We start from the raw sequence: 11645 nt of genomic DNA, 5'->3' as shown, positions 1-11645 counted from the left end.
AAGGGAGAGGGGCGTGAGACGGTCCCCAGGTCGCTGCTCTTTTGCAGGATGCTCTCCCGAGTCTCACCAGGGGAATTCCGTCCGTTCCTAAAACCACTGCAGGCCTCCCCTTGTGCCCAGCCCCCAGCTCCTAGTCCTGCCTTCACTCCGTTCTGCCAAATCCTGCTAAATCCGTAAGCCCGCTGGATCTCTTCTCCCTGTCCAGCGAGGTCTTTCCCATGCCCTTCTCCAAGCTGAATGGGAAATAATATATACCCGTTTGGGAGTGGGGCGCGTGACCCCTCGGCGCCCGTCTCTTCACTCACGCATGCTCACATGCCCGCCCCCACAGAGCGGCCTACCCTCTAGAGCTCCCAAACCCTTCCCTAGCCCGTCCTTACCATATCCACAGAGAAGCAGCAGGAGAGTGACCGTGCTTAGAGTTGGGGGACCGCCATGGGGGAACCGGAGACTAGGGGACCGGCCTGGATCCCCCATACCTATCCCGCCAGGTCCCCCCAGGCTCCAGTTCTTTGCAGCTGATGGCCCTCCTACCTAGTGAATTTTGACCGGTCAACCTGTAAGGGTCTGAAAAAAGAAAGTTGGCCGGGCATGGGGAGAGAGAAGAGTTGAAGATTGTTCGGGATGATGTGAAGAGAATCTGGAAAGACCAAGAAAAGGATAAGCAGCAGAGAGTTGGAGGAGAATGGGGCTCCCCGAACTGTACGTGTGGCTGTTAAGCGTCCGTACCCTGCTCTTGTGGCCACTCTCAGGCCCCTTATGCAATACCTCTGGGTGGGGGTGGAAGGGATGTCGCGTGGGCTGGAGGGGCACAGTCCACCGTATTGCCCCATTCTGAGCTACCAAAGAGCAGAAATGTCAAAAAAAGGAGGACTCGTACGGACCCGTTCGATCTCAGTCACCCCAGTGGGCTCCCCAATAGAGTAAGTATCTGACAATACTTCAGAAACATATCTTTTATTTGCTTCTCCCCATCAGGAAGGGATACCCTCCAGGGGTCATTCATTTCTTTTTGTGTGTGTCAGAATTTTCAGCAAGGAGTAAGGGTGCAATACCCATTCCCTCAGTATTCAAATGAGAAGGGCACCCGTCTCTTTTATCTGTTCCAGAGAACTGCAATTATAATCCCTCTCTCATGGAATAATGGGGTGTAACCCAAGCATGCAAATCAATATTTGCTTGATATGAGTCAGCAGTTCTTGAATATTTTCAAACCCCACTGAAGAATCACTCTTTCCATTTGCAAATTCAGTTCTCAGTCTTTTGATGAGGACAGGGCTTGGGGAGGGGCTAACTCCCTCCCGCCAGCTCCCCTCTCTTGGGGTAAGGATATGATTGGGGGAACAGCCATGCAGGAGGGAGAAGAAGATGGCAGGACTAGAACTGTGGGGAGAAATCACGTATGACAAAGAGTGGCCACCACCCTTGGAAGCCCAATGTGGAGGGCACTGCTAAGCAGGGCCAGGGTAGAAGAATATCAGTGAGTAATCGTCTGAAGCTAAATTTGGCCTTGGTGAGAAAACCGCAGACGAGGGTAGTGGGAAACTCCTCCTAACGAAGGAGCCTTCATCAGAAGTCTCGAAGTAACAAGGTGAGGAGAGGGCTGAGACAGCAGAGAGCCAGAGGATCACATTTCAAATGGCCAGAGGCCCGAGGCCAGAAAGAAATGAGACAGAAGAAGTGGAGGTTGGGGCACCTTAGCATGGAAGAGATCCTGGCTTTTGGACAAGAGACATCCAAGTAGATGCTGCAATTTTATGAAAGTCTAACTTCAGTCCAAAAGCTTATTAAAAGAATTGCAATTTCATTTTGACTTACTGTTTCCAGAGGTCACACATTACTCTGATATCCAGTTCTCCAGCCATGACTGCCTACACTGTGGGTCAGCTCCAGTCAGGGGATCCCCCGTCTCTTTCTCCATGTCTCCTCCAGGTTCCCAGACCGGCCGCAATCTCAGTGAGGTCAGGGAACCAGAGAAGGTCTGCTGTGGGTGGAAGGGGGAGTATATGGCTGGCCGGAGTACCGGACAGCTGAGCGGGGGAGGGAGGTGGCTACTGAGTTGACTGTTTTAAAAATAGCTAAGTCCAAAATTCCAGGAGTGTTGGGGGTAGGGTGTGGGAGTGGAGAGGGTAGGAGGATTAGAAAGAATATGGAGTGTAAGGTGCCAAGTGGGGAGAGTGGGGGAAAGAAATATGGCAGGCAAGTCAGATATCTCATTCCAGCTTATACGATTCTAGTTCTAATCATTGCCTACTCCAGGCAGCCCTCCAGCATAGTCAGTAATGAGCTCCCGGCCTTTTAAAATTAGAGAAGGCAATTGTATACTTTTCGGCCACCACTCTCATCCCTGCTTTACTGAATGTGAGTTTAGTTTCTAAAGAACATACTTAGGGGGTAGCTGACTTTAAATATGGTCCATAGCAGAGGTAGTTCACAGCCCCTCCCCCATCTTGGCACAGTATTTCAAGACTGAAAAAGCCAGCTGTCCAGAGAAGAAATCTGAGCTCTGGGTTGTTTAGGATGAGGGTTTGTTTCGGTCTACCAGTTCACATCCTTGCAGCTGTCCATCTCCCTATGGCCTCCATTTTCATTCCTTTAGTTATATAGCAGTTTCTCTTCCCTCCTTCTGTCGAATACACACATACGCACAACTCTCCTGAGTGGCTGGAGATGGGGGGAGACTAACAAAGTCAGAGAGGTGAAGAAGGAATGAGGATAGAACTTCTCGAAGGTTACTAATCCACAGGAGAGAGGGGCTTGGAGAGAGAAACTGAGATAAAAAGAGACTCAGAAAGATACTTTTGTGGGGTAACATAATCTTGTGGCCTTTGAAAATATCACAGCCAAGGAATTTAGCCATGTCATATTTTTGCAACCACGGGCCTCTGGGATCACCTCCTAGCACTAGACAAGTGAAATTAACACAAGGGCTGGTTCCAAAGGGTATCACTAAGGCATCTGCGTTAATTGGCTCTTCGTTTAATCCAGAATCTAAGAGGCCCATGCAGGACTCTTTTCTTTATTATACATATGTATCTGACAGATTTAGTTTTTCTCTCAACCACATGAGGCCACATCATAAGGCTTTTATCACACAAATGTACAATGCCCCCCAACCAAACTATTCAAGTGATTTTAAAACACAGTACTTCGACCCTGATGTTCCAAGTGGGATATACTCTAAGGACAAAAAGAAATGCAAAAATATTTTAAAGAAGCCATCTTGTTGGTGGTAGTGTTGGCATTTTTGTTCTGAAACTATCATGGGTGTATCGTGGGGTAAAACAAGTGAGTGTTAATATGAGTGTCTTTGTGAACCAGGATATTTGGTGTGGAATAGAGATACAGATTTACGATTGAAGAAGTTTAGTAAAAACTCCGTAATTCTGAGTGTGAATTGGAAGTAGTAACTTGGAGCTCATAGTGTTTTCATCCTAAAACATTTCCTAGCTTTATCCTAAAAAGGCCTGAAAACAATAACCCAGTAGCAGTGAATGTGCCTAGTGTTCAAGTTGAGCTTTCTAGATATTATTTCCCACTAAAAGGAACTCCTTGGATGAATGGCTGACTTCAGGTGTGGGGCAGGAATTGTCCAAGATAAGCGAGGAAGCTTTCAAAAACTGTTAAGAAGGAGGGAAGACTGTGTCAAAAGGACTCAGAAACTACTAGAATAATTTCCACTGGCCAAAGATGAGCAATTTGAGTGTCAAAATGAACACTATCTTCAAATGGATTTAAACACACCAAATACATTTATGAGTTCACAATGATACTTAAAAATACAAACTAATGGGTCATTGTTGGAGAATGTTAGGGGATCGACTCATTTTGAAAACTGCTACTAACTGGAAAGAATCAAACATTTATCCTGTTTTTCCTGTGGGAACTGAAGATTAGGGGGAAATTTCTCTTTATGGAAGTTTTCCAGCAAATGAATGAATGAAGAAGGAATGGCATAATTAGAATATCAACATTTTTGTAACTTCTAATGAATTAATGTGTCTGGGCAATGATCACCAATGGCTGTTATCCATCACCAAAAGAGAGACAAATATTATGTCCTCCTGGTGGTAGGTAGAGTACAAATTCCACCTATGAAGCAGACTTGTAATTAAACCTTTCAGTTTGAATCTGATCGAGCTGTAGTCTAGAGCTAACTACTATTTTACAGGAGATACAGGAGACATCAAATGATACCTCAGAGATGCAAATCCCTACTGTGGGAATACTCTACAGGATAAATGACCTGGGTTCTTAAATAAATTGGAAGAAAAAAAAAAGATGGAGAGGCAATCTCTAGACCATAAGAGACTTCAGAGACATCAAACAGTTGCAGAATATGGACTTAACTGGATCCTAATTCAAGAAAACAACAACAAAAACATTATGAGACAATTGGGGGAAATTTGAATGCTGATGAACTTACCAGATACCTTATGATTTATAAGGAATTATTGTTAAAGTTATTGGTATGATAAGTGGTACTTTATAAAATACAAGTGCTTATCTTTTAGCACTTCATCTCAGAATATTTGTAGATGAGTAGATGTGTTAGCTGAGATTTGCTTCTAAACAATCCAAGATGGAGGAGAAGTAGATGGGGGTAATTGTAAAACAAGATCGAAACATGAATTGATAATTGTTGAAACTGGGTGATAGATACACAGGGATTTATTATGCTACTCTCTTTCTTTTAGTAAGCATTTGAAATTTTCCATAATAAATATTTAAAGTCAGAAGTTATCTGCAGGCCCTTTGAGATTATTGGAGAAATTTGACCATCATCATTGTCAAAGCCCATTGACCAAATACCACTGGGAACAAACCTATAATCAAAAAAGTTGGGTTTATTTGGCTTGCTGCGGCAAGAAAGAAAATGCCACTGTGGAAGATGGGATAGTTTCATAAGAGGAAGTGAGGAGGAGCCTTTTGCAGAGTTTGGACTTCTGTTGGATGATTTTGAACTAGAGTTTAGAATAGTGAGGGCCAGTTTTGGATTGAATATTGTCAGGAAGCATGGACATATCAATGATTGAGTATCTACATTTTTTTTATCCAGGAGGTAGAAGGATTAAAGAGGGATTGGAGCTAAAATTACTTAAAACAACAAAAAAGTAGCAATTACTCATGTCAGTCAGATGAGGGAATGTTTTCTCATATTCGTGGTTGTAAAGTGGTCTCATCTCTATTTTGTTCCAAGCACAGTTGTGGTGTGGGTCTAACAAGCTGAGAGATAATAATTGCCAATCTTGATTTCTATACTCAGCTAAAATATTATTCCAGAAGTAAAAATAAATAAGACATCTCAAACCAAAACCTGAATGAATTTACCACCAATAAATCCTATTAAAAGAACTGTTCGAAAGATTTACTACAGAAAGAATGATTTTGAGTAAAGAAGGATGGATTAAGGTGAGAGAAAGGACAGTAAACAAAGAAATAACTGTATGGCTAAGTCTAAACAAACAGTTACTATATATTAAAAGTGACTATTTCTGGCAATGAAAAACACAATAACATATAAGACAGGATGGGAATTATAATTAAAGCTATCTGAGATTCTCATATTGTTTTGGAGGAATATGTCAAAATCGATGGGATTTTTGTTTAATATTTAAGTATGCATTGAAGGGAAGGTACCAAAATAATAGAAAGAGATAGAGTGTGTTATTTCTGAACCAAAAAAAGAGAAACTAGGAACTTAAAAAAAGGAAAACAGACAAAAACTTGATTAATCCAAAAGAGGACAAGGAAGGAGAAAAAGAAAGAAAAAGCATAAATCAAAATGTAATAATAACATCATAATCTAAAATTTAAAACCAGGTCATTCTAACTGATTTGTAGAACATGATTTTGGAGAGGGGGAAGAATGGAGTTAGTCATTCAAGGCCATGACTGTGGCCATGGAAACAATGAGAAGTAGTCAGTCTTGGGATGTATTGTGTAGGTAAAGCTATAGAACTTGCTGATGTTCAGATGTTGTTCTTGAGATTCATTTTTACTACTTTTGACAATGTCTATTTTTTAAAAGTAGATAAGATCAATTCTGTCATTACTGTCTTCCTTATAAGGCCTTAGTCTGTTTTCTGTAAGACCACGGCCCTTGGCAAGAGAAGTTTCCTTACTTTTCTAGAAGATGGTCACCAATTCTGTGCACCACTCAGGATGATTTGCAGCCATGGTTCAGGTCCTTTGGATCATTCCCATCCCATTTGCAAACCCATCTCCTTTACCCCTTTGTAGTTGTTAAGTCACTACATGCTCACTCAGTATTACGAAGCCATAAAGAACCTGCAACAGGAAAAGTAATGGAATGAGCTGGATAATAGCTACTAATCATATTAGGGTAAAAAAATCCCCCCTCTGGTTGAGGGTAGAGCTACCTTTGAAAGCACAGAAAAGGTTAACTTACAGGAGAAACACAGCAAGAGGGGATTGTGTTGGTTTTCCAATAAAGGAGGAGTCTTGGAAATGGGTAAGGAGAATTATCATGAGACACAGTAAAACAGATCTACCGGGACCAAGGAAATCATAATGATAGTAGTTTGAATAATGGCATTCTTGAACATCTGCTGATGTCAGCTGCTATGCCTAGGGATCAACATGATACTATTTCTAATCCTTATCACAACCCCAAAAGGAAGACTTTATCCCCATTTTCCAGATAAGGAAACTGAAGCTCAGAAAGACCATCTTGCCCAAAGCTGCCTAATTCAAGTCCAGATTTATCTGCCTCAGAACCTGATACTCTTTGCATAATAGATTCATGGGTGGCTGAGTTTAGATGATGAAAAGGAAAACAGAAAAGATACAGATTTAGACAGGGATGTGAGAGACAGTAGAACAGAAAGAACAGTCCTTAGATCTTCAAATTAGAATGCTGGCTAAGAGAATGGGCCCAACACTAAGTGATGAGAATAGAGACAAACTGGCAGCCAGCTTTTACCTACCTAAGAAGTTCAACAACATTCTAATGGGTTTTTTTGACTCATTTAAACTATATTACCAAACCTCTAACTTCTAGCAGTATGCTGAAAAAATATTTTGTGTCAAATGAAAAAAAAAACAAAAAACCCAAGGAAACAAGATACTTTTTACAAAATTCATTTTGGGTAAACCTAGTGGTTATATTCTGTTGTTATAGGTATATGGGCCTACTCGATAAATTTACCATATAAGAAACGCTTGCCCTTTTTGGCAGCTTGATATATTTCCTTGTAAGAAGCAATGAAAATTACATAACCTATTTTCTTTGTCTTTTTGTTGTAACTGTTTAGAAGTTCAGAGGAAAATACAGTGCTCAATTATAGTATTTATATTAGCTTGGGTTTTTGCCATATATTTTGTCTTTTCTATAGCTTTTGGATTTTCTATTTTTATGTTAGTTATTTGTTATATTTGGTTTTGGTTACATGTAAGGTGTTTATTTTTTTGCAAGTCACTTCAGATCTCTTTTGGAAAACCTAAAGCTCAAATAAAGCAGATCAAATATTTTTGGAAGCATTAGTTTAAATTTAAATTAAATAAAAAGCCATTCATTTTTCATAGCTTGGAATTTTGCTGTTTTACTCATTTGGAGCTGTTACATAAAGATATAAACTTTGTACCACAGTTACTCACACATTTTATGGTTTTTATCAATTCCAGAAAGGTGAAGAAAGCAGAGCTCGCATTTCCCTGTATTAAGATGAGAGTTCCAAAAATAAAATATTTCTAAAATCAAAGACTAATGATGCAGTAAAAGATGGGCTTTTTTTTTTTTTTTTTTGGATCACAAACTCCTTTCGAGAATCTATTGAGAGATATGAGCCCTGTCCTCAGAAAAATGCTCTCCTTGAGTATATGCTCCTGACATTTTAACCACAATTTCTTGGGGATCTACGTGCCTCTTACTAGAGGGCTAGAAAAGACAAGAAGTGACTTCTCTTTACTGTGAAAGTGCTGAATCCTAGCCACTGGGTCACCGGGAATCACTTTTTTTACTGTGGCCAGCAGCAAGAGCAAGGTAGACACTTGCTACGCAACCTTGAGTAAGTCAAGTTCAGTCAATTCTTAGCTCAGAGCAGTAAAAGAACCACAGGCAAACAGATTCTGCTCTTCCAGCTCCAAGAGCACTTCACCCTGCCTTTGAAGCAGTTCCGTTGTGGCGGTCAAGTAGTTCTGAAAAATACTCAGGTTGCCGAAGGCTACAGTATATGCCTTCATAAATTTAATTTGTATTGCGCATTTGATTTCTATTGGTTTCCATCTTGAGGTCTTGTAGAGGGGAAAACTCTCTATTAATTATTTGGGTAGAACTCAATTCTGTCATGCTGCCGTGTTTTCCAGAGCGGCTGTACCATTTTATATCCCACGAGCAAAGTATGATCTGGTTTCTCTGCATTATTCTCACCAGCATTCGATGTTGTCATTATTTTTTATTCTAGCCATTTTGATCTGTATAGTGATGTCTAACTGTGGTTTTAATGTGTCCTGGCTAATAATGCTGAACGTCTTTTCATGTGCTTATTTGGTGAAATGTCCCTTCATGTCTTTTGACCATTTTCTCGTTGGATTGTTTTTTCACTGTTGAGTTTGAGAGTTCTTTATATATTCGGGATAATATTCCTTTCTTAGGTATGTGCTTTACACATATTTTTCTCCCAATCACTAACTTGTCTTTTCATCCTCATAACGATATTTTACAGAGCAAATGTATTTAATTTGGATAAAGTCTATTTTATCAGTTTTTCCTTTTACAGATAATGCTTTTGGTGTCAAATCTTTGTCTAGTCCTAGATAATGAAGAGTTTCCCCTATGTTTTTTTTTCTAAAAGTTTTACACTTCACATTTAAGTTGGTGATCCACTTCGAGTTAGTTTTTGTATAAGGCCTGAGACTTAGGTTGAAGATTTTTTTGTTTGTTTGTTTGCTTATAGATGCCAAGTTTCTTCAGTCCTGTATACTGAAAAAGCTGTTCTTCCTCCATTGAATTGCTTTTGCATTTGCATAAAACCAAACCAAACCAAACAAAAACAAAAAAACCAGCTGGGCATATTTGTGTGGGTCTACTGCCAAGTCCTCTGTTCTGTTTCATTGATCTGTGTATTTATCCTTCTACTACGTCATCTTGACTGCTGTAGCCTTTTAATAAGTCTTGGGTAAAATGAGTAAGCTGATTCCTCCCACTTAATTCTTCCTTTTCAAAATGTGTTTTAGCTATTCTAGTTCCTTGGCCTTTCCTTATAACTTTGAGAGTAATTTTGTCTATATCTAAAAAAAAAATCTGTCTAGGCTTTCTCCTACACATAACATAAACTTCACAATTTTAACCATTTTAAAGTGTACAATTTGATGGTATTTAGTGCATTCAAAATGTGCAACTGTCACCACTATCTAGTTCCAGAACATTTTCATCACCGCAAAAGGCAACCCTGTACCCATTATGCAGTCACTCTTAAATCTCTGGCAGTGACCAATCTGCTTTATGTCTTAATAGATTTGCCCATTCTGCATATTTCCTACAAATGAAATCATACATGTGGCCTTTCTGTCTGGCTTTTTATTTAGCATAATGCTTTTGAGGTTCATCCAAGTTGTAACATGCTGGTACTTTATTTCTTCTTATGTCCAAATAATATACTATGGCAAGTATATACCACAGTTTGTATAATCATTTATTTCTTGATGAACATTTGGGTTATTTCTACCTTTTGGCTATTGTGAGTATCATCTGCTATGAATGTGCATGTACAACTGTTTGCTTGAGTATCTGTTTTCAGTTCTTCGGGGTAAATACTTAGGGGTGAAATTACTGGGTTGTTTAATTCTACATTTAACTTATTGAGGAACCACCTACCTGTTCTCCACAGTAGCTGCAACGTTTTGCATTCCCACCAGCAATGTGCAAGGATTCTCATTTCTCCTCATTCTCACCGACATTGTTATTTTACATTAAAAAAAAAAAAAAATTATAGCCATCTCGGAAAGTGTGAAGTGGTATCTTATGGCGATATCGATTTGCATTTCCTTAATGACTAATGACATTGAGCATCTTTTCACGTGCCTGCTGGTCATTTGAATATCTTCTTTGGAAATATTTTATTTAAATTATTTGCTCATTTTAAAATTAAATTGTTTGGCCTTTTATTGTTGAGTTGTATCCCCTTCGTTCTTGAAGGACATTTTTACTGAATGTAGGAATCTGTGTCGACAGTCTTTTCTTTCAGTGCTTAAAAAATTTATTTCGTGCCAGTCCTTTGGGCCTTCATGGTTTCTGATGAGTAATCTGTTGTCATTCAAATTGTTTTTCCCCTTCAGGTAAGGTGTCATTTTTCACTGCTTTCAAGATTTTTTTCTTTGTTTTTAGATTTCAGCAATTTGATGATGATGTGTCTTGTCATGAATTTATTTGCGTTCGTCCTCTGGGATTTGCTCGGCCTCTTGAATCTGTAGGTTTATCCTTCTGCCAAATTTGGGTGAGTTTTCAGCCTTATTTTTTTTATAGTACTTTTTCAGTCCTGTTCTTTTTCTCTTCTGGGAATCTGATGACACAAATGTTAGATCTTTTGTTATAATCCCACAAGTCCCTGTGACTCGTCTTATTTTTTTTTCCCATCCTGTTTCACCTGTTGTTCAGATCAGGTAATCTCCATGGTTCTGTCTTCTCTGATTCTTTCATCTGTGCCCTCCATTCTAATGTTGAGCCCATCCATGAGAGTTGGGTTTTTGTTTGTTTGTTTTGTATTTTTTAGTTTTAAAATTTCCATTTAGTCCTTTATATTTTCTATTTATGTGCTGAAACTTGTACTTTCTTTGCTGGGACCTTCTATTTTTTCATTTGTTTCAAGGATGTTCATAATTGCTTGTCGAATCATTTTTATGACTGCTTTAAAATCTTCGTCAGATAATTTTAACATCTCTGTTGTCTAGGTGTTGTAGGTTTTCATTCAGTTTGAGATCATCCTCATTCATGGTATTATGGGTGCTTTTTAATTAAAACCTGGACATTGTGGACTCTGGATCATATTTAAAATTCCTGTTTTAGTTGGCTTTCTCTGACACTACTCAGGCAGAGGAAGTGTGTATGAGAGGTGCTGTGTTACAGCCAGGTAGATAGATGTAGGAGTCCAAGTTCCCTGATCACCCTCTGTTTACACCTGAGGGGAGGGGCCCTTCATTTCTCCTGAGCAGAGTTCCAGCTCCCCACCCGGCCTCCATGGACTGGGGAATGGGGGTGGCCTTGTTATCATCAGCTGTTGGTGACAGTACTGACTCTCTACTAATTCTCCTTGATACTAAACCAGCAGGGAAGGGGAGGAACACCTCTTTATAGCCTTGGTGAGGGTGGAAGTCTAGGTTCCCCATTTAGTCTTTGCTGGTGTGAGTAGGGGTGAGCCACAGTTCTTTCTGTGGTGTTTGGCTGGAGTAGAATGGTTATGATCTAAAAGTTTTCTCTTTTGCTAAGCTACCTCTTTCCTGGTCCTTTGGCTGGAGAGAGCAGGCTTTGGTTGTTTTTGTTTTGTTTTTGTTTTTGGCGGTACCCTTTGGCATTTCCAGGTTGCTGTCTTCTTCAGCTCCAAGTCTGGGATATATGATACAAAAAGAAACTCAGGAAATCACCATTGTGTGGTTCCTTTGGTTGTGAGGCTCCTAGCTGGTCTTTC

The 11645-nt window shown here is 39.7% G+C and overlaps 1 protein-coding gene across 1 annotated transcript in view; it reads right to left on the bottom strand.

Moving 5' to 3' along the window:
- Positions 1 to 477, bottom strand: part of HFE2 (hemochromatosis type 2 (juvenile)) — a 2290-nt gene extending 1813 nt beyond the window's left edge. The window contains exon 1 of the mRNA XM_011368566.1: positions 381 to 477. Coding sequence (XP_011366868.1) covers positions 381 to 477 — 97 coding nt within the window. The remainder of the gene's footprint in view (positions 1 to 380) is intronic.
- Positions 478 to 11645: the final 11168 nt, after the last annotated feature.

This window comes from Pteropus vampyrus, unplaced genomic scaffold (assembly GCF_000151845.1).
Source record: "Pteropus vampyrus isolate Shadow unplaced genomic scaffold, Pvam_2.0 Scaffold6, whole genome shotgun sequence".
Classification (NCBI taxonomy): Eukaryota; Metazoa; Chordata; class Mammalia; order Chiroptera; family Pteropodidae; genus Pteropus; species Pteropus vampyrus.
This window is presented reverse-complemented; position numbering and strand designations above follow the sequence as displayed.